The 27,077-nt window shown below is 46.3% G+C and overlaps 2 protein-coding genes across 4 annotated transcripts in view; both read left to right on the top strand.

Moving 5' to 3' along the window:
- Nucleotides 1–10,944, top strand: part of TRIP11 (thyroid hormone receptor interactor 11) — a 113,369-nt gene extending 102,425 nt beyond the window's left edge. For all 3 annotated transcript variants that reach the window (XM_068254585.1, XM_068254584.1, XM_068254586.1), the window contains exon 20: nucleotides 4,208–10,944. In XM_068254585.1, coding sequence (XP_068110686.1) covers nucleotides 4,208–4,410 — 203 coding nt within the window. In that variant the 3' untranslated portion in view covers nucleotides 4,411–10,944. The remainder of the gene's footprint in view (nucleotides 1–4,207) is intronic.
- A 9,105-nt stretch (nucleotides 10,945–20,049) lies between these two features.
- Nucleotides 20,050–27,077, top strand: part of FBLN5 (fibulin 5) — a 95,114-nt gene continuing 88,086 nt past the window's right edge. The window contains exons 1-2 of the mRNA XM_068254579.1: nucleotides 20,050–20,067; nucleotides 20,246–20,419. Coding sequence (XP_068110680.1) covers nucleotides 20,406–20,419 — 14 coding nt within the window. The 5' untranslated portion in view covers nucleotides 20,050–20,067; nucleotides 20,246–20,405. The remainder of the gene's footprint in view (nucleotides 20,068–20,245; nucleotides 20,420–27,077) is intronic.

Here is a 27,077-nt window from a genome sequence, read left to right as displayed (position 1 = left end):
GTCAGACTGCTGGCCCTGCGGTGTGTTATGTATATGAGATGCAAGAGTATGAGCTGTCGGGGACTGCTGGCCCTGCGGTGTGTTATGTATATGAGATGCAAGAGTATGAGCTGTCGGGGACTGCTGGCCCTGCGGTGTGTTATGTATATGAGATACAGGAGTATGAGCTGTCGGGGACTGCTGGCCCTGCGGTGTGTTATGTATATGAGATGCAGGAGTATGAGCTGTCAGACTGCTGGCCCTGCGGTGTGTTATGTATATGAGATGCAGGAGTATGAGCTGTCGGGGACTGCTGGCCCTGCGGTGTGTTATGTGTGTGAGATGCAGGAGTATGAGCTGTCGGGGACTGCTGGCCCTGCGGTGTGTTATGTATATGAGATGCAGGAGTATGAGCTGTCGGGGACTGCTGGCCCTGCGGTGTGTTATGTATATGAGATGCAGGAGTATGAGCTGTCGGGGACTGCTGGCCCTGCGGTGTGTTATGTATATGAGATGCAGGAGTATGAGCTGTCGTGGACTGCTGGCCCTGCGGTGTGTTATGTGTATGAGATGCAGGAGTATGAGCTGTCGGGGACTGCTGGCCCTGCGGTGTGTTATGTATATGAGATGCAGGAGTATGAGCTGTCGGGGACTGCTGGCCCTGCGGTGTGTTATGTATATGAGACGCAGGAGTATGAGCTGTCGGGGACTGCTGGCCCTGCCGTGTGTTATGTATATGAGATGCAGGAGTAGGAGCTGTCGGGGACTGCTGGCCCTGCGGTTTGTTATGTATATGAGATGCAGGAGTATGAGCTGTCGGGGACTGCTGGCCCTGCGGTGTGTTATGTATATGAGATGCAGGAGTATGAGCTGTCGGGGACTGCTGGCCCTGCGGTGTGTTATGTATATGAGACGCAGGAGTATGAGCTGTCGGGGACTGCTGGCCCTGCAGTGTGTTATGTATATGAGATGCAGGAGTAGGAGCTGTCGGGGACTGCTGGCCCTGCGGTTTGTTATGTATATGAGATGCAGGAGTATGAGCTGTCGGGGACTGCTGGCCCTGCGGTGTGTTATGTGTATGAGATGCAGGAGTATGAGCTGTCGGGGACTGCTGGCCCTGCGGTGTGTTATGTGTATGAGATGCAGGAGTATGAGCTGTCGGACTGCTGGCCCTGCGGTGTGTTATGTATATGAGATGCAAGAGTATGAGCTGTCGGGGACTGCTGGCCCTGCAGTGTGTTATGTATATGAGATGCAGGAGTATGAGCTGTCGGGGACTGCTGGCCCTGCGGTGTGTTATGTGTATGAGATGCAGGAGTAGGAGCTGTCGGGGACTGCTGGCCCTGCGGTGTGTTATGTATATGAGATGCAGGAGTATGAGCTGTCGGGGACTGCTGGCCCTGCGGTGTGTTATGTATATGAGCTGCATTGCTCCTCAGCGATACTGACAGGCGAGACGCTACGGACCTCCGATCATTGTATTTATCATGTGAATGAGACACAATATCCCGGCTGCCGGCAGCGTAACTGTCACATCTGCACCTGATTGATGTCTCGTCTCCCCAGCAAATAGTCCACAGAGCGCAGGCCCCACTAATTGCTTCCAGAGCTTATAATCTGCTGGAGATCTTCAGTCCTCGTCTCTGCCGTCTCCACGCTCCCCGCAGGGAAAGCCAAACGCTGTCAGATGCATTTGCCTATAGAACAGCTGTGATCTGACACTCACCCAGATCATCCCAGAACATTGTTCCATGAAAAGTCAGATGGGCCAAGACTCAGTGGAAACACGTCTTAATGCTGGTGAACCCCAGTAGTGGCTGTGACAGGTGTGCAGAGCAGGGATTTCGGGGGAACTGAGAAGTTGTCACCTGAATCTCTGACAGGAGAGACCCCTTGATTGGGGGGGGACGGAAGGGGCGGTATTTGAGTAGTTGAATGGGCTATACGCATATTTTTTTGCCGTCGATATCCAGCCATTCGATCACACCTAGTGGAAGATATCGTTTGATCAGTGACTGGTTGGAAACACTTTGATAGCTGCGGTTTTTTTACGGGATGACCAGTGTATTGGCAGCAGAGCTTCTCTGCCCGACCCAGTGTCTTCTTTCGGCCTCTTGCACACTGAATGCATTTCCGATTCAGATTCCGCTTTTTAATCAGTTTTTACCTCTGATTCCGATTTTTAATCTTTACTGCATGCTGCGTTTTTTGATCAGTTTTTCTGTTGAATGTATTCAGGGAAAATCGGAATCAGAATCAGAAAACAGATTTGCAGTGTGCAGGGAGCCTTCCTTATTGTCTCCCCGGGCACATGTGCCACGTGATGAACGCTAGAGGCCTCTAGTGGTCACCTGAGGTATGTACCACAGTGCCGCTAGTTTTTAAAGTTCTCCCTAGACTCTTTTAGCCGGGTGCTCCACCCGGTTAATTTTGGGGAGCACCCGGCTGTCATACGCCGCCTCCTATGCTATAAGCAGGGAAACACCAGTCCTGCATTCCCTCAGTTGCGCCCCACCTGGCTACTTATTCATGGCAACCGGCTGGAAAAAAAATTGGGGGGAGATTGCTGACCCAGGAGCCCCGGGAGACGAGAGACAGGGAGGGTCACCTGGCAGGGATGAAGAGAAGATGGCACGCGCTGGTGTATACCCTGAGTGTACGCTCTGCTCCCTATACTCTGCATCAGATTTGATCCCTCTCAGATCAGTTTTGGTCTGAGGCTAATCTGTCTGATGGTCAAATCCGGTGGTCATCTATTTATGGCCCCCTTTACTTACGTCTTCCCTCCTCACGTTCTGGCCCCGCCTTGTTTCGCTTCCCAGACATTTACAAGTTAAGCCATTCAGGTACAGAGTCTAGCAAATTGACTCCACACACCCCATTACACTGTGTAGAAATACTGTTCCCTGACAAACAATATCACTACACATTGTGTTTTCTACATTTTATTTGACATATTAATCAAGGTAGTTATTTGTACCTAAAGAATCAGGGAAACTGCTCAGACAGAATGTAGGTTAAAACGCTTAACTCAGTTCCCTGATTTATAGTTCCTCCATTTCTGTATCCCAGTTTTGTCCCCGTTATTTAGGCGTTTCCCCTTTATAATTAAAATTAACCCATTTTTAATGATGTCATCATCTTTACCCATTTATAATGCCTCCCCCCCATAAGTGTGTTGAGACCCCTGCCCACTGCCTCTCGTCTGTATTTCAGCCACATTCTGTGCTTCGGATTTTGGCTGGAGCACTCTGTACAAAATATCTGTTCACAGTGCAGTTGGATGGCAGCCATTTTTTATCCCCCCTGCTCTGTGCAGATTTCAGGAAGGTGAGACCCCCAGGATGGCGTGTAATCCCCCCCCCCCCCCCCCCATCTAATCTCCTCTCCCAGCCTCAGCTGGAGCGTCTGTTCTGTATTCTAAACCCGGCATCATCTGCAGATCACCCACATCTGAAAGAGTATATTCCTGTACAAGGGAGAAGCATATATTTTTCAAACCATATGTATTGGTGTAAACCTTGTGCCTTGTCATTTTCACACAGATGACATTATTTGGAGTAAAAGGCAGGTAGGATAACCATATAATGCCAATGAAGAGTTGTGAGATGGATTTCTATTTGCATGTTATGCCAGACATTAACGTAATTCTGCTATAAAGTATTGAATCTGTGGTCACCGTGCGTGACAACAGCATCCCTGGGGCCGGGTCCAGATGCCGCATGTCAGCCAATCCTCGTTTTGTGGTGGCGGGCTTGTGTTGGTAGGGAGCTTACATAGCATGCAGTTCACTAATGTTTACATCAAGGTCACTTTTAAGCGGACCTGAACTTGCACAGGAGAAATGGAAAATAGAAAAATCCATCCTGTGAGTGTTTATAGAGAACAGCCCAATTCTCCCTTCTCAGCAAGTAAAGATCCAGTGTAATTTGATCTCCCAGCTGTCTGCTGATTTGCGAGCTAATATGTAAATACAGGAGGTTGACCCTTTCTGTGCTCCCAGCAAACCAGAAAGTAACCACACTGCAAACAGCTCTGAGGAGCTCTATAAGCTGTAACAAAGAAATGTTTTTCTGTAAAGGTTATTTTGCTGTTGCTTCTCTTTTAATGCAGAGAAGGAGTTCTGAGTTCAGGTCCACTTTAAGAACTGGAGGACTGTTATGGCTGCGAGGCCAAATATAAAAAGCTATGTTATACCATTAATTTCTTTTCTCTCTCTGTTTTTTAGGTCCTGGATCAAGTCGGCGGCCGGATTCAAACCCTTTCCTAGTACCCCGCTCGGCGGCTGTCCCTCTGATCTCCCCGGCGTCCCTGGGGGCGGGGCACCTCCTCATGAAGCCCATCTCAGACTCCCTGCCCACCTTCACCCCGGTGCCCGTTTCCTCTGACGCCAGCGCAGGAGCCGTGCTGAAAGACCTCTTGAAGCAATAACCCGCCGTAGCCAGACTCACTGCCGGGAGCTGTAGCACTTTATATGGAAGAAACACTATTGTATATATCAGCCAAAGAGGCCTTTTGTACAATGATAACTTTATTTAAAAAGAACGGTTTTTTTTTCCCCAAGCTGCAGACACAGGAGCACAGCAGCGTCTTGCCAGATGAATGAATTGGTGTCATTGTATGCTTGGACGCTTTGGTGGGAATCTTCCTCCTGGGAGGAGCTGGTAAACACTTTAAGCTTCAGTTCCTGTACAGAGCGATTCTCCTGAGCTGGGTGATGAATTATCAGACGTAAAACGAGCTCCCGGATCATCGGGAGGATTTTCTTCGGCTTGGTGGAAGGCGGCAGTAGGCGAATGCCGCGTCTGTTATAATAGGTTTTCTGGGGAAGAATCCTCCTTCCTCCGCCAAATATCTACAGTGTCAGTGTTATCCTCATCTAGCCTCGCAGAGGGATAGAAGCTGAGAACGGCGCCCTCCATAGGATGACTGGTGAACATGGTGAGAACTGGGTAGGAAGGAAAGTAAACGCAAGTGGCGCCGTAGATGAACCATAATAAAACAAACCCCTCTCTGGCGAGCGTTCATTAAAGGATGCGTGATGTGAGAGGGATATGGAGGCTGCCATATTTATTTCTTTTTAAACAATACCAGTTCCCTGGCTGTCCTGCTGATCCTCTGCCTCTTTTAGCCATAGACCCTGAACAAGCATGCAGATCAGGTGTTTCTGACTGAAGTCTGACTGGATTATCCGCATGCTAGTTTTAGGTGTGTGACTCAGACACTACTGCAGCCAAATAGACCAGCAGTGCTACCAGGCAACTGGTATTGTTTTAAAAGGAAATTATGGCAGCCTCCATATTCTCTTAATTCAGGTTTCTTCTAAAGTCCTCAATCCAGATGCAAATACTTTATTAACCATGTGTAGCCACTCACCGTCTGAGATCATTTTTATCTTTCTTTTAATCCCTTGATTCCTTTCGTAGTGTGACCTGCATGGTGAAACATATAGGTGGCAGCAGGTAAAGCCCCGCCCACGGAGCCTGCTGTTTACTCCTTCAGCCCAGCGGCTCCACATTAGCTGACCACTTTTTTATGATAGATTTTTAGCTGCAGTAATCCCATTTGAACTGAAAAAGAAAATATTTGGGCATTTTTCTCTGAGCTTATCAGATATTTAGATGTGGGGTTGATCTTAAAGTGGATCCGAGGTGAACTTTTACAAATTGCATAATTGTGTTCCTTTCCTATTGTTTATAGGGCATTCCTCAAGCCAAATAATTTTTTGTTTTAATACTGTAATTCCCTATAAACTAAAGCCACGCCCACAGGTTTTCAGGGAGCCTTGGCAGTAGCAAGGGCTCATGGGAGCTCAATCTGGGCAGGAGGAGGGGGAGGTGTTACTAGCCATTGATTTCAGAGGCAGAGGGAAGGAGGGAGGAGGAGAGGGGAGATTAGGCTGATGGCTCAAGATGCAGATAAGCCTGCCTCTGTGTAATGTTTACAAACCACATGGCTGCTGTCGTATCACAGGAATAAATAATCATATTCTATTAAAACTGTTTGCAGCTAGATTTGCTGTGTAAACCATCTAAACTTTAGATAAGATATATAGACAAGTTACTTGTTATAGTTAGTTTTTCATCTCGGATCTGCTTTTAACAAGACGAATGAAGTGAAAGAAATATGGAAGCTGCCATATTTATTTCCCTTAGAGCAATACTAGTTGCCTGGCTGTCCTGCTGATTTTTCATGCATCAGTAGTGGCTGAATCACACACCTGAAACAAGCATGCAGCTAATCTGGTCACATTCCAGTCAGAAACGCCCAATCTGCATGCTTGTTCCGGGTCTATGGCTAAAAGTATTAGAGGCAGAGGATTAGCAGGGCTGCCCAGGCAACTCGCATTGTTTAAAAGGAAATGCATATGGCTACATCCATATTACTCTCACTTCAGGTGTGCTCTAAGGAGTAGTTGTTGAGGTTTGCTAAAATGATGCTGCAGCAGTACGGGTAGCACAGGGCGCAGCAGATGCCTCTCTCATCTGCCAGTGATTGGCCACACATTAAATAAAGGACATGATTTCTCTGACTCAAAACTTTGCTCCGCCCTTTCCTGCTTTTTTTTCCTGCCAATCAGAGTTCCAGCTTTGGCATGTGACAGGAAGGGGTGTGGCATAGCTCTGTGGCGGTGAAGTAAAGGCATGAAGAACTTGCTTCTGGAGTACCTGGAAACATTGGAGAGCTGCTGGAATGGAGCAGAGAATGTTCCTGCAGAGAATGTTCCACACACTCCCCCGAATTCCATAATGGAGGGTTCACCTGTTGCTCTCTACCCCATTGATTGTGTGCAATAAATAGTTCCATAAATGCCCACCTTTCAGGTTTAATCAAGTAACTCTCATCTCATAGGAGTACCCAGTCTGGCTATAATTTAACGGTCTGACCATACTCAGACCTGAAATAAAGGATTAGGACTTTGACGTGTGTTCATCCAGTTTCAGTTTTATGTTTTTTTTTCAATCTAACGCCTGATACACACCATGCAATTTTCATTTGAAAGAACTGTAGCAAGAGGAATATGGAGGCTGCCATATTTATTTCTTTTTAAACCATACCAGTTCCCTGGCAGCCCAGCTGATCTATTTGGCTGCAGCCGTGTCTGAATAACACCAGAAACAAGCATTCAGCTAATCTTGTCAGATCTGCCAATAATGTAAGAAACTCCTGATTTGCTGCATGCTTGTTCAGGGGTTATGGCTAAAAGCATTAGAGGCAGAGGATCAGCAGGATAGCCAGGCAACTGGTTTTACATTGCTAAAAGGTAATACATAAGGCAACGTCATTATACTTCTAGCTTCAATTGTCCGTTAACAGCCTATTTGAGCTAGTGATCAGATCGACATTTATATCGGACATTGATTGGATATAGAAGAAAGCTAGTGTAAACACATACACGGTAACAATACATTTTACAATCATTTTTCTGTTTCATCTTTGATAACTTTTGAGCTGTATTGAATAAAAATAACATACACATGGAAGGGTAGCTGTTATTTCAATGAAACTTTGCAATCGAAAAAGAGATCGACTTTGAGCTTGGGATCAGTCGCTGGCAATCCATGGGCTATAAATTTTGTTTGCTCAATCTGATAATTTTCTTGATCTGAGATAGGATCTGAAGTAAAAATTGCACGACGTGTACCAGCCTTAAAGGGACACTGTAGGGGGTCGGGGGAAAATGAGTTGAACTTACCCGGGGCTTCTAATGGTCCCCCACAGACATCCTGAGCCTGCGCAGCCACTCCCCAATGCTCCGGCCCCGCCTCCGGTTCACTTCTGGAATTTCAGACTTTAAAATCTGAAAACCACTGCGCCTGCGCTGCTGTGTCCTCGATCCCGCTGATGTCACCAGGAGCATACTGCGCAGACCCAGTATGGTCTGTATCTGCGCAGTACGATCCTGGTGCATCGGTGAGTGGCTGCGCGGGCACAGGATGTCTGCGGGGGACCGTTAAAAGGCCCGGGTAAGTTCAACTTATTTTTCCCCGACCTCCCTACAGTATCCCTTTAAGGAGTTTAATTGTAACTACAAAGTTAACACAGTAGTCAGTGAGATGTAAAATCTAGTTCATTCAGCTCATGAAAAAAAAAATGGCTTTTAAGCTCTCCCTCCCAAGTATTTTGTCTCCATTTACTTTTCAGGAGATCTGTGGCTGCATTGGACTGTAGTTGAACTGCCTCATTTCCAAAAGTGAATCAATGGTCTATTAACTTGTGCAATGAAAAAATTTCAGACAAGTTCTTAGTAGGAAAGGCATGTTATATACCCTTGTTTATCTCATCATGTCACATGTCAGTTCAGGTAGGCTCCAGGTCTTCCCAGTCATCTAAGGCAACGCTCAAATGGTGGACCTTTCATCTGAAAAAGTAGTCACTCTGGCATTAGTCATGTGATGTCACCACAGCCAGTTGGAATGCGGAGTCAGCTGAAAACTTATTTATTAAAATCTAACAGATGGGAAAGATGAAGGAGTTTGTTTGGTAGTTATGGGGACTTATGACTCCTGATGTCAGTACCACGTGCTTAAGAAACGTGGCCCGTATTGCTGCCATATGAAGGTGTATTTAGTGTGTGCTAAGTGTTGGCTACATCCCTGGAGCCCAGGCAAGTGTCACTGACGCGTTTCGCTGGCGACATCCCTGGAGCCCAGTCAAGTGTTACTGATGCGTTTCGTTGGCTACATCCCTGGAGCCCACATCAGGTGTTACTGACGTGTTTCTTTGATGTTTATTTAAGTACTTCTGACAGGCGCAAACACATGGGGAACCGCCCAGAACCTGGGCACCAGCGCCCGCTAAGTGTTAGCCGCTTGTCAATGATGCTGTGACAAGGGGCTGAAATTTTATTACATGCCAGAGATTTATAGCAGTACTTCTAATTTTTATATATGGAATGAAAATATTTTTTGATTTTTAATTTTGATTCTGTACAACACAGCTAAGTTAAGACAATACGGAGAGCATCACGAAAGGAAATTGGAATGCCTACCTAAGAACTTGAAGTCCGAATACCAGAGATCTGTCTATAATGTCTATAATGTACTGCTCCGTTCTGAACATGTGAAGGGTAGTGATGCTCTTTCCTGTCTACCTGAAGAAGCTTAAAGGATAACTATATCCACCTAAATAAAGAAACTTAACATACCTAAAGAGATTGAAGGCTCTAAATCCTATAGAGCAAGGGTGTCAATATCTACCGGTCACCTTCCTCCCTTATATAGTTCTCTGGTGTCTAATGGCCCTCCTCCAACCCTTATACAGTTCCTTGGTATCTAGTGGTCCTCCCTTCCTTCCCTTTAAAAAGGTCCCTGGTGCCTAGGGGTCCCCACCCTACCCTATGCAGTTCCCTAGTGTTTAGTGCTTTTCCCCTACCTCCCCCATATGGCTTCCCTGGTGTTATAGGGCTTCACATCCACTTCCCTGGTGGTCTAGAGTGGGCCAAACATAATGCAAATTGGTAAAACCACTTGGGGGCAAAATTGAAAGGCTCTAAGGGCCATATTTGGCCCACGGGCCGGAGTTTGACATGTATGCTATAGAGCCCTTTTGGTCCTCTCTGTCTCATTACCCCGGTGTCCCCTATTCAAATTTCCCGCTGGCTGCGTGTTTGGGTCTCCTCAGAAGGCTATGGAAGTATTCTGATTTCTGAATACTTCAGAAGATGAGCTGCTCCGTTCTGGGCACATGACAGAAGCTTTCAGAGAAGAGCCGAAGGCTTCTTCGACAAGTTGGATTGCTGCATCGGGGCCTAGCGATTGAATGAGGGGAACAGGAAAGCCCGGTGGGATGCAGAGCCTTCCATCTTCTTAGGTACCTTGGCAGTTTACAGATTAACAAATTCCTGTTTACCTTCAGATAGACAGGAAATGACATCACCTTTATTTACAATTGGCAGCCTAGATTGTAGAGACACTGCCACAGTGACCAGATCTTAGTATAACTAGTCCAGTTTAGTTTTTTTTAATCCAATTTGGGAGCAAGCAGAGCACTTTGCTTATGCTCTGGATTATAGTTCTCCTTCTGTGCTGAATATGGACAAGTAGTACCATGGATAACTATGATTATTACTGTACTGTAAAGAACCCAAAGTGGACCTGAACTAAGAAATTTCTCTCTGTCTAAAAAAATAATCACTAGCATAATAACCTTTAAATAAAAACATTTCTTTGTTACAGCTGATACAAATCCTGCAATAAATCTGTAGTGTCTACTTTCTGCTTTCATGGAAGCAGACATATTGTTAACATCCTGTGTTTACAAATTAGCTGCTCTGCTGTGGCAGAGGAGATTCCTGAGCTGACACAGCTGAGAGATCAAATTACAGTGGTGATTAGTCACAGATGAGGAGAGATTAGACGGGCTAAACATTCTAAATACATACAGGGTGCATTTTTCTCTGTGTTCCTTCTGTCCTGTGTTCAGGTCCACTTTAAGGCAGTTCCTCCTCTGGCGGTCACATCAGCTCAGCAATTTAGACAGGGACATCTTTTTTTCCAGGCCCTTGTCTTTCGGGTGTCCAAGTCAAGCCCATTTCTCCTCACTTCCTGTTCCATGTGATTCAGGATACATCCACAGGAATTAAGGGGAGAATTTTCTAACAGGAGCCTTTTGCCCCCCAAAAATGAATCCTTTATTACTGGACATTTAGTTAAGCAGATTTCGGTATGTTTTTGAACACTTTCTATTCAAATGAAGTTTCTTTTAGGCTGAATGTTTTTGTTTTGTTTTATTTATATGCTATACCACTTGTATCAGAGTATGTTTATAGGTTGATAAGAAAGTGTGCTTTATTGGCTGCCATCTTGTTTTCTATATACGGTATACAATGGGAGGCTCAACCTGCTGGCTTTCTGGACTCTCTGCTTATGTATATTGGTAATTTGTTACATAGCTGGGATATATTATCATTACAGGGCTACCATGTGAATAATATGTATAGAAAATAAATTTAAATTAATTCCATGCATGATTTGTGCTGTGGTCTATGGTTGCCCTATATATACTGGACCATGTCCTCCTCCGTAATGCTCGCGGGGGAAACCATAGATCTGCTTCATCTGAAGGAAGGGATGAAGATGGCATACCAAAATGGATCAGAGGATCTTCAAGAAGTGGAGGGGCAGGGGGAAACCCCAGACCTCAAACCATTGAAGAGGTGAAGATCACTGGTGAGTAGGTTGGAGAACGGAACTCCTACTTGCATAGAGTTGATGGTTGATCTCTGGCAATCTGTCATTGGGTTTATGTCTCCAATTCTGATCTGTAAAGCTCCATACACATGCTTGACCGCTGTAGCCCGATACGAATGATTGGACGAGAATCGTTAATGTGTAACTGTCAGCAGTCATCAAAGGTCCGCACCATCCAATATTCAAGTTTCTTTATTTATAGCTCTTATTAAAAAGACATGAGTAAAAAGCAGGTCTGCATAATGATAATGCACAGGCGTTTCGAGCTCTCTTCCTCAAATCATTGCAGAGTCTGACAATCCATTACACATCACACACATCTTGATGCTTTAAGCTATTATGTAAATTTGATAGCAAATTTACAACAACATATCAATCATGATTAAAATCAATTCTAATTTCCAATTCTGACATGAATTCACATTTCAAACATTTAAAAAACACCCTCCAATGTCTCACTTATTGTTTCTCTGGCTCAAAGAAAGCAATTACCATACTGTGGGACACCTAACCAATCACCTGCAAGCCTACAACGTCCGCTTGAAAAATACGCGGATACGCAATGCACGTACGCATGCCGACAACGTCCGCCTAAAGACTTCTACGCATCACATCCGTATATACGTACGCATTGGTCATAGCCAATCGCGATCATGCCTACAACGTCCGCATAAAGACTATTGACGCGACACACCCGTACATATGTACACGTCCAGTCACAAAAGCGCCTAAAATGTCAGCAAAACCACATATACGCGAAGCAAAAGCGCATTCAAAAGCGTAAAAATTGCAAAAAAAGGATGCATTGATTAAGTGTCCCCACAGATGGCAACAACCTCCCAAATAGACCTCTATCTTATTCAGCTTGAGATAAATTATATAATAAGTTTGCAAATATCGTATTCACGATTTAAACCTTTAGGTTCCAAGGTATCAAGTCTTTTTATCCAAAAATACTCCCTTTTTAGCAATTCCTTAAGTCTGTCACCTCCCCTCCTCTGTGGCGGCACCCCTTCCAGGCAATCCAAAAGTTAAAATCACTATTACTTTTCTTATCCATAAAACAACATCCCCAAATTTCCCTGGCTCTTATTTGGTACATCTGCCGCACAAAGGAAGTTGCAGGGCATGCTGGGTTTTTTTTGGGGGGGGGGGGGTTTTCCCTCTTTACTTTTCCCTCAGACTTAACTAATGCAGCCTGATTGGCTGAAGCCTCTTTCCCACCTGTTTTCCCCTCCCACACCTCTGTTCCTGTCTGATTGGCCAATATTTCTCATGCTGAGACAATGCACTTTCTATTACAGAGCTGGGTGGGAGTGCCTGAAGACTGGTAGGAGAGCGGGCAATGCATACACAATCAGGCAGAGGAGAGTAAGAGAGGAAATTACATCAGGATTGGCGGCAAGATAGACACAGTTAAAATGGAGAATCCTAAGAAGGATTTTTTTTTTACTATAGAAAAATCATTAAAATCAAAACATGGAAAGTGCAATACATATGTTATGTACGTAGAGCAAGTATTTATCTACTTATATATATGGGTTTTATCCGAGAGTACGGCTGACAGCTCCTCTTTAAAACAAAAAAACACTGTCCTAATGACGGTAAAGGACAGCGATTATTGTTCATATAGACCGATCCGTCCTCGTGGATTGGTTCGGACGATAATGATTGTTAGTTGTTTGTACCAATCAATCGATAAACACTAGCTCCATTCAAAGTACTCCTGTGTGGTGAATTTCACACTTTCGGGCTCTCATTTTTGCGCTTCCAGTAACATCCAATCTGCAGACCATCGCCGTGTACTCTTTTCATTGAAGTATGCTCCGACATGGTTTGCTTGTCGCCAGCCATCGAGCATAGCCTTTACTCCAGGATGTATCTAGATTTGCCATCCCTGAATGGAACAAATTAAAACCTGAGGACCCTTTCACACTGTTGTGGTGCGTTACCCGGTTTTGCCGCAGGGTAATGCTGCACCAATGTAAGTTCATGGGGCATTTTATACCTGTCTGGATGCGATGCGCCGGAAGTCTCGAATTTGACGCATGGCAACAGCGCATTATTGGGCAATGTGCGGCGACAGGAAGTGGCCTGCAGCCAGAAGGGAGATTACCGCACATTGCCGCGTTAATCCCCGAAGGCTATTTTTAGTGTTGATATGCGATCATTGTACCTCAGCGCTTCCTTAACACCGGTTGCCAGTTTGAAACCAACCTCAATTGACCAATAGAATGGCTACTTATAGCCTTATGCTGGGCATACACAGTAAGTTTATGCGCCGGTATTGAGCCAGCGCGTCACTGCTCGTCCGCGCGGATCGATTCCCCGGGGATCGAGCGGGGAATCTATCCGGCGGGTCATCGGACCTGTCGGATATTATCAATCGAGCCATCAGCGAGCCGATTGATAAGGAAACAAACTTACCGTGTATGCCCAGCATTACACCCAATAAAACGGATCCGTATAGCCTTGGGCCAAATAGAATGGACCCATGTAGCCTTGGACCCCATAAAATGGAGCTGTATAACCTTGGACCCAAAAGAATGGATCCGTATAGTCTTGGACCCGATAGAATAGATCCGTATTGGCCTTGGACCCAATAGAATGGATCTGTAGAGCCTTGGATCCAATTGAAGGGATCTATATAGCCTTGGACCCAATAGAATTGATCCATGTAGCCTTGGACCCAATAGAATGGCGCTGTATAGCCTTGGACCCAATAGAATGGATCCATATAGCCTTGGACCCCATAGAATGGATCTGTATAGCCTTGGTCCCCATAGAATAGATCCGGATGGCCTTGGACTTGATAGAATGGATCCATAGAGCCTTGGATCCTAAAGGATGGATCTATATAGCCTTGTACCCAATAGAATGGATCAATATAGCCTTGGACCCGATAGAAGAGCTCCATATAGCCTTGGCTGCAATAGAATGAATCTGTATAGCCTTGAACCCAATAGAATGGATCCATATAGCCTTGAACACGATAGAATGAATCTGTATAGCCTTGTACCAATAGAATGGACCCATATAGCTTTGCACCCATATAGAATTGATCCATATAGCCTTGGACCCCATAGAATATATTCGTATGGCCTTGGACCTGATAAAATGGATCCATAGAGCTTTGAATCCAATAGAATGGATCTATATATCCTTCGACCCAATAAAATGCATCCATGTAGCTTTGGACCCCATAGAATGGACCTATGTAGCCTTGGACCCCATAGAATGGATCCATATAACTTTGGACCCCATAGAATGGATCCCTATAACTTTGGACCCCATAGAATGGTTCCATATAACTTTGGACCCCATAGAATGGATCCATATAACCTTGGACCCCATAGAATGGATCCGTATAGCTTTGGACCCAATAGAATGGATTCATATAGCTTTGGACCCGATAGATTGAATCCGTATAGCCTTGTACCCAATACAATGGATCCATTTAGGGTTAGGGAGCTGGGAATTGACAAGGAGCTGGAAAACCCTAGTTTGCTTGACAGAAGAAAAATTGGGGGCTAGTGCAAGCACAACGCTTTCTTCACACATTAGAGAATAAAAATGCGATAAGGATAAGATTAACTGTTCTTGAAAAACGTATTTTCCTAAATAAACAAATGAAAACTATCTAGCTTCAATACATTTTTTTATCTTACTGATTATCAGCCTTACCCTTTACCAGCATACTATGTGAAAATGAGAAAAAGAACTTAATCCCTTGACTCGGCACAAATTTGGGCTAATAACTGGAGAATTTACGACCTAAAACTTCAACCCATGGCTCTTTTCCACTATGAAATGTGATTGCGATTCCGATCGCGATCGCAATCGCGTTTCAATTTCCACCTTGCGATTGAGCTACTATACTCATTATAGTCCAGCTCAATCGCATACAAAACGCGGCAGGACGACGCTTGCGCTTTGACCAAAATCGGATCGCACTAATAGAAATTGCTGCTGCAGTTTCCATTAGTTTAATGTACCTTGCGATTTGCGATCAGAATCAAATCGCAGGCTAGTGGAAAAAGACCCTAATACTATTCAAGATAAATGCCAGTTGGTACTTAACGCAAACATATAAAAAGAAGTTCTCTCAGCAGGGAGGCAAATGCTGGAGATGTGGTCAGGAAGGCAGAACAACAATCCACATGTGGTGGTCATGCCCCTTTTTGGAGCAACTTAATTGATTTTACTAAAAAATGGACTAATGTGAATTTCAACCTATCTTGCAGTAGAAGCCATCTTTAGTATGTCTGATAGAACTGATGTAAATAGCACACTAATAAAAGAAGTAGGCACTGTAGTTGCAAAAAGCCTGATAGCTGACAAATGGAAAGACGTAAGATCTCCCACACTAGAAGAATGGATAGAAAGAATGGATGTGTTATGTGAAGGAGAGGAAGACATCAAGTAGAATACAACTATAAGAAATGTGGACATGGATGTCCAGTCTGCTTGAGGAATGCATGGCGTTCACTGATAGTTAAAGAGAACCCGAGGTGTGTTTAAAGAATGTTATCTGCATACAGAGGCTGGATCTGCCTATACAACCCAGCCTCTGTTGCTATCCCAAACCCCACTAAGGTCCCCCTTACTCTGCAATCCCTCATAAATCACAGCCATGCTGTGAGGCTGTGTTTACATCTGTAGTGTCAGTCTCGGCTGCTCCCCCGCCTCCTGCATAGCTCCGGTCCCTGCCCCGTCCCTTCCCTCCAATCAGCAGGGAGGGAAGGGATGCAGGCGGGGACCGGAGTTCTGCAGGAGGCGGGGAGAGCAGCAGACTGACACTATAGAGATAAACACAGCCAGCTCTGACAAGCTGTTTGTCAGCAGCGTGGCTGTGATTTATGAGGGATTGCAGAGTGCAGGGGGACCTTAGTGGGGTTTGGGATAGCAACAAAAGCTGGGCTGTATAGGCAGATCCAGCCTCTGTATGCAGATAACATTCTTCAAACCCACCTCGGGTTTTCTTTAAAGGTTAAGTTCACTAGAATAATGAACAGAGACATGTAGAATGTTAAGCAAAGGAATGACCTATCCACTAAATAAGAGGTGAACAATTGTGGGACAGGGAGGTCAACTACAGGGGGGTAAAGTGGAGGTGGGGAAATGTTGGATGGGTGGAGAGGATGAAATTAGAGGCAGAGAGTATGGTGGGTGTAGGTGTATGATAACAGAATGGTAGTTTGCAAGTGATGAAGAATGGGAAGGATGTAGTAAGATGAATGGAAGATATGGAGGATTTGTTAGGATGGATGCAGGTGTATTGGAAGAACGAATGCAAATGGACCTAAGAAATTGGAAGAAAGACGAGGCAGAGTGTGTTTGTTAATGAGAGGAGACCAAAATATGCCTTTTCATATAGTCACTCACTTTCCAATATTCAGATTTTTTTTTTCCTTCTCGGTTTTATCTTTTTCTAATTTTTCAAGCGGACTGTGATGCAACCTATGCCCAAAGCCACAGGAGCACAGTGATAAAGTGCATATCTTAGGCTGGGTAACTAAGCTGAGGTCCGTAAAAAAAATTAAAATAAAATGGATCCGTATTGCCTTGGACCCGATGGAATGGATCCGTATGGTCTTCCCTGTGATAGAATGGATCCGTATAGCTTTGGACCAGACAGAATGGATCCGTATAGCTTTGGACCAGACAGAATGGATCTGTATAGCCTTGGACCCAATAGAATGGATCCGTATAGGGTTATAGAATGGATCCGTATAGCCTTGGATGCAAGAGAATGGTTCTGTATAGCCTTGGACCCAATAGAATGCACCACTATAGCCTTATAACGGATAGAATGGATCAGCATAGCCTTGGACCCAATAGAATGAATCCGTATAGCCTTGGTCCCGATAGAATGGATCTGTATAGCCTTGGACCTGATAGAAATGATCCATATGGACTTGGGCACGATACAATGGATCCATATAGCCTTGGACCCCTATAGCCATGGATCCGTATAGCCTTGGACCTGATAGAATGGATCTGTATAGCCTTGGACCTGATAGAATGGATCTGTATAGCCTTGGACCTGATAGAATGGATCTGTATAGCCTTGGATGCAAGATAATGGTTCGGTAAAGCCTTGGACCCAATAGAATGGACCAATATAGCCTTGTAACTAGGGATGCTCAAATCTGCATTTCTCCCGGATTCGGATTTGAGCATCCCTACTTGTAACCGATAGAATGGATTTGTATAGCCTTGTAAGCGATAGAATGGATCTGTATAGCCTTGGACCTGATAGAATGGATCTGTATAGCCTTGGACCCGATGGAATGGATCCGTATAGCCTTGGACCCGATAGAATGGGTCCATACAGCCCTTGACCCGATGGAATGGATCCGTATAGCCTTGGACCCGATAGAATGGATCCATACAGCCTTTGACCCGATAGAATGGATCCGTATAGCCTTGGACCCGATAGAATGGATCCGTATAGCCTTGGACCCAATAGAATGGATCTGTATAGCCTTTGACCCGATAGAATGGATCTGTATAGCCTTTGACCCAATAGAATGGATCCATACAGCCTTGGACCCGATGGAATGGATCCGAATAGCCTTGGACCCGATGGAATGGATCCGTATAGCCTTGTATCTAATAGAAAGAATCTGTATAGCCTTGGACCCAATAAAATGGATCCGTATAGCCCTGGATGCAAGAGAATGGCTCTGTATAGCCTTGGACCCAATAGAATGGACCAATATAGCCTTGGACCCGATAGAATGGATCCGTATAGCCTTGAACCCTATAGAATGGATCTGAATAGCCTTGGACCTGATAGAATGGACCTGTATAGCCTTTGACCCAATAGAATGGATCCGTATGAACTTGGGCGCGATAGAATGGATCCGTATGGCCTTGGACCAGATAGAATGGATCCATATAGCCATGGATCTTTATAGCCTTGGACCCGATAAAATGGATCCGTATGGCCTTGGACCAGATAGAATGGATCCTTATAGCCTTGGACCAGATAGAATGGATCCATATAGCCTTGGGCATGATATAATGGATCCATATAGCCTTGGACCTTATAGAATGGATCCGTATAGCCTTGGACCCTTCAGTATAGGTTCTTTTTAAGGAGAAACACATGAAGGTCCTGGAGTAGCTCAGCCAGTCTACAGACCTAAATCCAATAGAGAATCTGTGTAGGAAGCTGAAGGTTGCCAAACAGCCTTGAAACCTTACAGATTTGGAGAGGATCTACAAAGTGGGGATCGGCCAAAGTCCTTCCTGAAACCTGTGAAACCTGAAGGCCAACAACTGCAGTGAGAGTAATATGGAGGCTGCTACATTTATTTCCTTTTAAGCAATACCAGTTGCCTGGCAGCCCTACTGATCTAATTGGCTGCAGTAGTGTCTGAATAACACTTCATGCAATGCAGCACGGTAAGCTAGGAGTATCCAAATCGCCGCACTGCCAACGCAACGGCTGCGGCATGGTACAGCATGATCATTGTCTACCGCACGGATTCTGCATTAATGCAAGTATATGGGCGAGGCAGTTAGTGTGCACTATGGGTGTGATGCAGCGCGCATGCACGGACCGACTGGAGTCCCAGTGACGTACTTCTTGACCAGCATGTCACTAGCTGGGGGCGGCACTATGCATATGACCCTGTCGCTGCACCTTAGCGCAGGGTCATATGAAGGCTGATTTCTGAGGTGCACCACTAATATTAGGTGTGGAACCAGCTTTGATGTTGCAGCTGTGTATTGTATTTCTTTAAATTAAAGAACCACTATTGCGAAAAATTGTAAAATTTAAAATACTTGTAAACACTTACAAATAAGAAGTACAATTTCTTCCAGGGTAAAATAATCCATATATTACCTTTCTCCTAGGTTTCTGTCACTTACAGTAGTTAGTTGAAAGCTGTCTGTTCTGACAGGTTTTTGACTATTCCATCTCTTCATGGGGGATTTTTCAGTATTTATTCTTCACAAAAGCACTCCCTGGATAGGATCTATAAAAAGTTTCTGGCTGCCTCCATACCTGTTTCACACTATTCTGGCAGTTAGGTTGAGCAACTGCTGTTCACTGAAGGTGCGTACACACATGCGACTATAGTCGTTTGTAACGATCGTTCCCCGATCTTTACCAACGACGATCGTTACAAAAAACGAACCAACGACTATTAAGGCAAACGACGAACGAGGCAAATCGCTACAAAACAAAGTTCTGTCTTGGCGGATTTTTACCACCGACGATCGTTAGCAAAAGTGGTACATCGTTGGAAACGATCGTTCGTACCAGGCTGGACATGCGTATTTCACTTTTTCTCCAAGGAACTTCACAATTTTATGCGCAGGCGCATTAAGTGCTTTTACGTGGTGTAACGTTCGTTCTAACGATGTGATCGTTACACACTTTTTACAACTAACTTTACTTCGGTCGTTCTTTCGTCAATTAAAAGTTCGTTCGTCGTCCTCAACGAACGATCGTTGTCGCATGTGTGTACGTAGCATAAGGGCTTTTGAATCTAAAGGAAACCCTGAAATCCCCCATGAGGAGATGGGCTAGTCCAAAACCTGTCAGATTTCTACTTACTACTGTAAGTGACAGCAACATAGGAGAAAAGTAATGAATAGCACATTTTACTCTGAAATAAATGTACTTTTTATTTGGGTTTTCATGTATTTAAATTTTTGTGCAGTAGTGGTCCTTTAAGTGGAATTTAACTGATTACCTAGTATTGCCCCAGGCCTAAGGTGACAGTGATATGTGCAGTGTCTCCTCTGCGCCCCCTCCTGCCTCTCTGCTGTGCACTGCTCATTGTTTACCCCAGTCTCTTATCAGAGTTCCTCCTGATTGACATAAACCTCTACTGCACTTTGCTGCTGCAGTCTGCCGGTCACTTGAAGCTAATGGGTTAAGTGGCTTAGCTCCCCCCCTTCTCCACTTGGCAGTCACCCCAAGATTGTTGTGAGGAGTCTGGCCAGTGGGTGAACTGGCTAATCAGAACCATCTGTCTGCGGCGGAGGCCCCTATTTGCATTGTTTAGCATACTCTGAAAATGAAGTGCTCATATTTTGCATTCCTCTTGCAGTTGGTCTGATGCAGAGAGCTCCAGCGAGGGGCTAAGCTGAACCAGGTGCCTCCTCCATCCCCTGACGGCAGTGTGTGCCTCCTGACATCACCTCTCACAAGCCGAGACTGAGCCCCCCGACCAACGCCGCCGCTCTCCAGCCCAACGCCAGCCCGCGAATATGCTCCACGTCAGGTACCGCTGCTAACGCTCTCTGCTTCTGCACCGTAGCTGGGCACTTGTGGGGTTTATGTGGCAGTGACATTCCAGAAGGGCTGATCTTACACTGGGTACACCATGCAATTTTTACTGCTGATCGATATTTAGATCTGACATCGATCGGATGTAAAAGAAAGCTAGCCTACACACGTATGCAATTGTTTTTTTTCAAATTCCGATCAGATTTCTGATATTTCTTTCCTGTTGGATATCTATCGAAAGTGGATTGAAAGGACTTGCGCACTGAACGGGCAGTAGGGCGACGTAGTGGATAGCACTTTCAGCACTAAGTCCCTGGCCTCAAAGGGCACTATCTGCATGGAGTCTGTATGCCCCCTCATGTCTGCGTGGGTTTCTTCCGGGCACTCCAAATTCCTCCCACATCCCAAAAACATCCAGATAAAGTAATTGGCTTCCCCCTAAATTGGCCCTAGACTACAAAGCATACACTAGACGATACATACATAGACATACGACTATGGTAGGGATTAGATTGTGAGCTCCTCTGAGGGACAGTGAGTGACAAGACAATATACTCTGTACAGCGCTGCGGAAGATGTCACCGCTATATAAATACTGAATAACGATAACAAGGATTTTGATTGATAGTTTCCCAGCATGCCCGATCTGCTCACGATCAAGAAACAGATTGATTTTGAGCTTGGGGTCGGTGGCTGGCAATCAGCAGGCTGTATATTTTTTTTTTTTTTGTAAACCTTACCCATTGTTTTTCTTGATTGGGAATAGGATCTGATGTGAAAATTGCATGGTGTGTGCGCCTTGAGGGATTGGTACGGCTGCCCGATGACAGAGTGGAAAAATAATTTTTGCACTTGATAAACTGAAAGCAAGAAGTGCAGCTGCTCTCTCCCTTACTTTGATCAGCAATGGGTTCATGAGATCAGGTGGAGTTGTGCGTTTAGAGCAGTGGTCCTCAAACTAAGGCCCGCGGGCCGAATGTGGCCCCCTAAGGCTTTCTTACCGGCCCCCCACACAAATGTATTGCTTATAAATGCAGTCAGCTACATCTTTAAATATTGGTGGTCCACATATGGAATAGCAGTGCAGCACCCCCCATCCACATGGAAGCCAGAAAGCAGAAATTTTGCTGGTTTCCAATCCAATTCCACATCAGGTGACACTGCTGTCCAATTGGCTTGCAGATTGTCACCTGGGTATGCTTCACTGTCTGGTCCGCAAAGACTTCTACATCATTTTATGTTTACTCCGGCCCACCAGCGGTCTGAAGTATGTTGACCCGGCCCTCAACCCAAAATGTTTGGGGACCCCTGGTTTAGAGTATAGAGCTGTCACATTCCACAGTTCTCTCCAGAGTACCACAAGTGAGTCATATTACTGATTATCACCTATTGTCATCACTGCAGTGGATTTCACTTCCAATCAGAATTTCTGATCGCTCAAACGATTGTTCAATAGAAATTAGATTGATAGTGGCCACCTTAAATAATGATTTTTGAATGCGGGAGGAAACCAGGACACCTGTAGGACTCCCAGACATACCTGTGTGTGTGTGTGGGGGGGGGGGGGGCGCAGCAGAGGGGAGGGGGAGGCTTTGGCGGCTATGAAAACTCCATGCAGGCAGTGCCCCTGCTGGGATTTGAACCTTGGACCCAGAGCCGGATCATACACAGGGCAATCTAGGCAGTTGCCTAGGGCCTGGAGAGAGTTTAAGGGCCTGGTGGATGCTAGCCCCCCACTAAATCTTACTAAAAAGGCCAGGTGACCATCAGTGGGGGCAAAAACTCCATTTCATCATAATCCTTTTATGCTGGGACCCCAGCGCTGTAAGGCGAGAGTGCTAATTTAATGTAAAATAAACTTTTACGCGATGCTTTTTCGTGAAAATGTATAATTATCGTAAAAATGCTGCTTTGAATCCAACTTGATGACACTTTTTATTGTGCGGTTTATTATCCATTTAGTAGCTTTCTGCATCCACAATGAATTTGTCACAGGTTAAAAGGAGCTGGTGTGGTGTTTTTTTTTTTTTTTAGGCAGTGATTTTCCACTTGTGCTTTAAATGGAACCTGAAGTGAGAGGGTTATGGAGGCTGACCTGTTTGTTACTTTTTAAACTATACCAGTAACCTGGCAGCCCTGCTGATCCTCTGCCTCTAATACTTTTAGCCATAGACCCTGAACAAGCAAGCAGCAGATCAGGTGCTCTGACTGGAGTCTGAGTGGATTAGCTGCATGCTTGTGTCAGGTGTGTGATTCAGACACTACTTATGCAGGAAAGATCAGCAGGACTGCTAGGCAACTGGTATTGTTTAAAAGTAAAATAAATATGGCAGCCTCCATATCCCTCTCACTTCAGTCTCCCTTTAAATAAACATATTTAGACCTTAAGAAGTTGCATGGTGACGTTTTTATTATTGTGCATCATTGGCTGTCTGTCCACGGAGCTCACAATCTAATGTCCGTCCCGCAGGGTAGAGTCAGTTTTGGGGAAGTCTGTTAACTTGCCAGACTGTTTCATGGTTGTGGGATGGACTCTGAGTAAAGCCATGTAAAGACTGAAGGGACATACAAACTCCATGCATACAGTGCTTGGATAGGATTCAGACCTGAGATATCAGCTCTAAAAGGCGAGACTCCTGGCCACTTAACAGCTCGTGATTGTCGGATCCAGGTTACTGATCTGACAGTCACTGATGGAAGGGGGCATACAAACTCCATGCAGCTCGTGCTTGCTGGGATTCAGACCTGAGACTTAAGCGCTAGAAGGTAAGACCCATGGCCACTTAGCAGCTTATAATCAGCGGGTCCAGGACCAGGCCACCTAGCAGCCACTGACAGAGGAATTGTTTTACCCCCACCATAAGAATATGCAGGCAGCTGTCTTGCTTGTTTGGTGAGTGAGATGAAAAGAGGTCATGCAGTCAGTGAGACACAATGGTGTACCTACCATAAGGCTGCAGATGCTCACAGCACTGGGTGTAGCCATGGCTACGGGTGCCGCTGTGGTGCTCAGCCACTGTGTTCTTCCACCTGGGACCTTTTCTCATAGTTTGGGCAACATTCGGGACAATAGCAGCCGACAGTGCAGAGGACTGTAATACTTCCTGTACTAGAAGTAGCACCCCTCCCTGTCCCATGGACAGTGTATCTCCTCGCTCTCTACACACAGCCTGCAGTGAGTGAATGTGCAGAGCAGCAGGGTGTGTAGAGAGAATGATTGCTGTGCTGCAGCTGGGACATTAGCAGGGAGAGGTGGCAGGATGTGTTTAGTGTTTCAGAAGTTGCCTGTCATTAGTAGCCACATGCACTGGCTGCTGTTATACCAGAGTCCCCTGAAATATTGATCCTGATCAGAGTAATTAATCAGTAATGCAGGGCAGTCTGCTGTTGCAGGAGCCAATGATACAGGTGCTGACAGACGACTTCTGTAGTGAGCAGAGAAGTAAGCTCGGACAACTTAGATTAAGGCCCATACACACGTCGGATCGCTCAAACTCACTCTTATCAAGTGAACGACAGTCTGTAAACACACCCGATTTAGCGGGCGAACGACTGAACGACGGGACGTTCAAACGACCCGTCGTTCACGGAAATCCGACATCCTACCATATTATTATTTATTTATATAGCACTGACATCTTCTGCAGCACTGTATAGAGTACAGAGTTTCATAACGGTTAGCTCCATCCACATCCTGATCAATTCTTGAGGAGATGGGAGGTCAGTCAGCGAGAGACATGAGGAGATGGAAGGTCAGTCGGTGAGACATGAGGAGATGGGAGGTCAGTCAGCGAGAGACATGAGGAGATGGAAGGTCAGTCGGTGAGACATGAGGAGATGGGAGGTCAGTCAGCGAGAGACATGAGGAGATGGAAGGTCAGTCGGTGAGACATGAGGAGATGGAAGGTCAGGCAGCGAGAGACATGAGGTGATGGAAGGGCAGTCAGCGAGAGACATGAGGAGATGGAAGGTCAGGCAGGGAGAGACATGAGGAGATGGAAGGTCAGTCGGTGAGACATGAGGAGATGGGAGGTCAGTCAGCGAGAGACATGAGGAGATGGAAGGTCAGTCAGCGAGAGACATGAGGAGATGGAAGGTCAGGCAGGGAGAGACATGAGGAGATGGAAGGTCAGTCGGTGAGACATGAGGAGATGGGAGGTCAGTCAGCGAGAGACGTGAGGAGATGGAAGGTCAGTCGGTGAGACATGAGGAGATGGAAGGGCAGTCAGCGAGAGACATGAGGAGATGGAAGGTCAGGCAGGGAGAGACATGAGGAGATGGAAGGTCAGTCGGTGAGACATGAGGAGATGGAAGGGCAGTCAGCGAGAGACATGAGGAGATGGAAGGTCAGTCGGTGAGACATGAGGAGATGGGAGGTCAGTCAGCGAGAGACATGAGGAGATGGAAGGTCAGTCGGTGAGACATGAGGAGATGGAAGGGCAGTCAGCGAGAGACTTGAGGAGATGGAAGGTCAGGCAGCGAGAGACATGAGGAGATGGAAGGTCAGGCAGCGAGAGACATGAGGAGATGGAAGGTCAGGCAGCGAGAGACATGAGGAGATGGAAGTTCAGGCAGTGAGAGGCATGAGGAGATGGAAGTTCAGGCAGTGAGAGGCATCAGGAGATGGGAGGTCAGGCAGTGAGAAGCATGAGGAGATGGGAGGTCAGGCAGTGAGAGGCATGAGGAGATGGGAGGTCAGTCAGCGAGAGACATGAGGAGATGGAAGTTCAGGCAGTGAGAGGCATGAGGAGATGGGAGGTCAGTCAGTGGGAGACATGAGGAGATGGGAGGTCAGTCAGCGAGAGACATGAGGAGATGGGAGGTCAGGCAGCGAGAGACATGAGGAGATGGAAGTTCAGGCAGTGAGAGGCATGAGGAGATGGGAGGTCAGTCAGTGGGAGACATGAGGAGATGGGAGGTCAGTCAGCGAGAGACATGAGGAGATGGGAGGTCAGTCAGCGAGAGACATGAGGAGATGGAAGTTCAGGCAGTGAGAGGCATGAGGAGATGGGAGGTCAGTCAATGGGAGACATGAGGAGATGGAAGTTCAGGCAGTGAGAGGCATGAGGAGATGGGAGGTCAGTCAGTGGGAGACATGAGGAGATGGGAGGTCAGTCAGCGAGAGACATGAGGAGATGGGAGGTCAGTCAGCGAGAGACATGAGGAGATGGAAGTTCAGGCAGTGAGAGGCATGAGGAGATGGGAGGTCAGTCAGTGGGAGACATGAGGAGATGGGAGGTCAGTCAGCGAGAGACATGAGGAGATGGGAGGTCAGTCAGCGAGAGACATGAGGAGATGGAAGTTCAGGCAGTGAGAGGCATGAGGAGATGGGAGGTCAGTCAATGGGAGACATGAGGAGATGGACGTTCAGGCAGTGAGAGACATGAGGAGATGGAAGGTCAGGCAGCGAGAGACATGAGGAGATGGAAGGTCAGGCAGCGAGAGACATGAGGAGATGGAAGATCAGGCAGCGAGAGACATGAGGAGATGGAAGGTCAGGCAGCGAGAGACATGAGGAGATGGAAGTTCAGGCAGCGAGAGGCATGAGGAGATGGGAGGTCAGGCAGCGAGAGGCATGAGGAGATGGAAGGTGAGGCAGCGAGAGACATGAGGAGATGGAAGGTCAGGCAGCGAGAGGCATGAGGAGATGGGAGGTCAGGCAGCCAGAGACATGAGGAGATGGAAGGTCAGGCAGCGAGAGGCATGAGGAGATGGGAGGTCAGGCAGCGAGAGACATGAGGAGATGGACGGTCTGTCAGTGAGAGACATGAGGAGATGGGAGGTCAGGCAGTGAGAGGCATGAGGAGATGGGAGGTCAGTCAGCGGGAGACATGAGGAGATGGGAGGTCAGTCAGCGAGAGACATGAGGAGATGGAAGGTCAGTCAGTGAGAGACATGAGGAGATGGAAGGTCAGGCAGCGAGAGACATGAGGAGATGGAAGGTCAGGCAGCGAGAGACATGAGGAGATGGAAGTTCAGGCAGCGAGAGGCATGAGGAGATGGGAGGTCAGGCAGCGAGAGGCATGAGGAGATGGAAGGTGAGGCAGCGAGAGACATGAGGAGATGGAAGGTCAGGCAGCGAGAGGCATGAGGAGATGGGAGGTCAGGCAGTGAGAGGCATGAGGAGATGGGAGGTCAGTCAGCGGGAGACATGAGGAGATGGGAGGTCAGTCAGCGAGAGACATGAGGAGATGGAAGGTCAGGCAGCGAGAGGCATGAGGAGATGGGAGGTCAGGCAGCGAGAGACATGAGGAGATGGACGGTCTGTCAGTGAGAGACATGAGGAGATTGGAGGTCAGGCAGTGAGAGGCATGAGGAGATGGGAGGTCAGTCAGCGGGAGACATGAGGAGATGGGAGGTCAGTCAGCGAGAGACATGAGGAGATGGGAGGTCAGGCAGTGAGAGGCATGAGGAGATGGGAGGTCAGTCAGCGAGAGACATGAGGACTGGAGATGGGAGGTCAGTCAGTAAGCTGATGTTTCTTATGAATTTACAGGAACAGGTTGAACTTGGATTCCTTTTCACATTTTTTTATGAACTTTGTGAATTCCAAACAGTCAAGACATCTGCTTCATCTCATACTTGTCTTCCTCTCCCTTCGGGTTCCTCCTCGTGTCTCTGGTTCCAGCTGTAGTCAGGTGGGGCTGGGTAGG

This window comes from Hyperolius riggenbachi, chromosome 9, assembly GCF_040937935.1.
Source record: "Hyperolius riggenbachi isolate aHypRig1 chromosome 9, aHypRig1.pri, whole genome shotgun sequence".
Lineage (NCBI taxonomy): Eukaryota > Metazoa > Chordata > Amphibia > Anura > Hyperoliidae > Hyperolius > Hyperolius riggenbachi.
The sequence above is the reverse complement of the archived record's forward strand: the minus strand, read 5'-3'. Positions and strand labels throughout refer to the sequence as shown.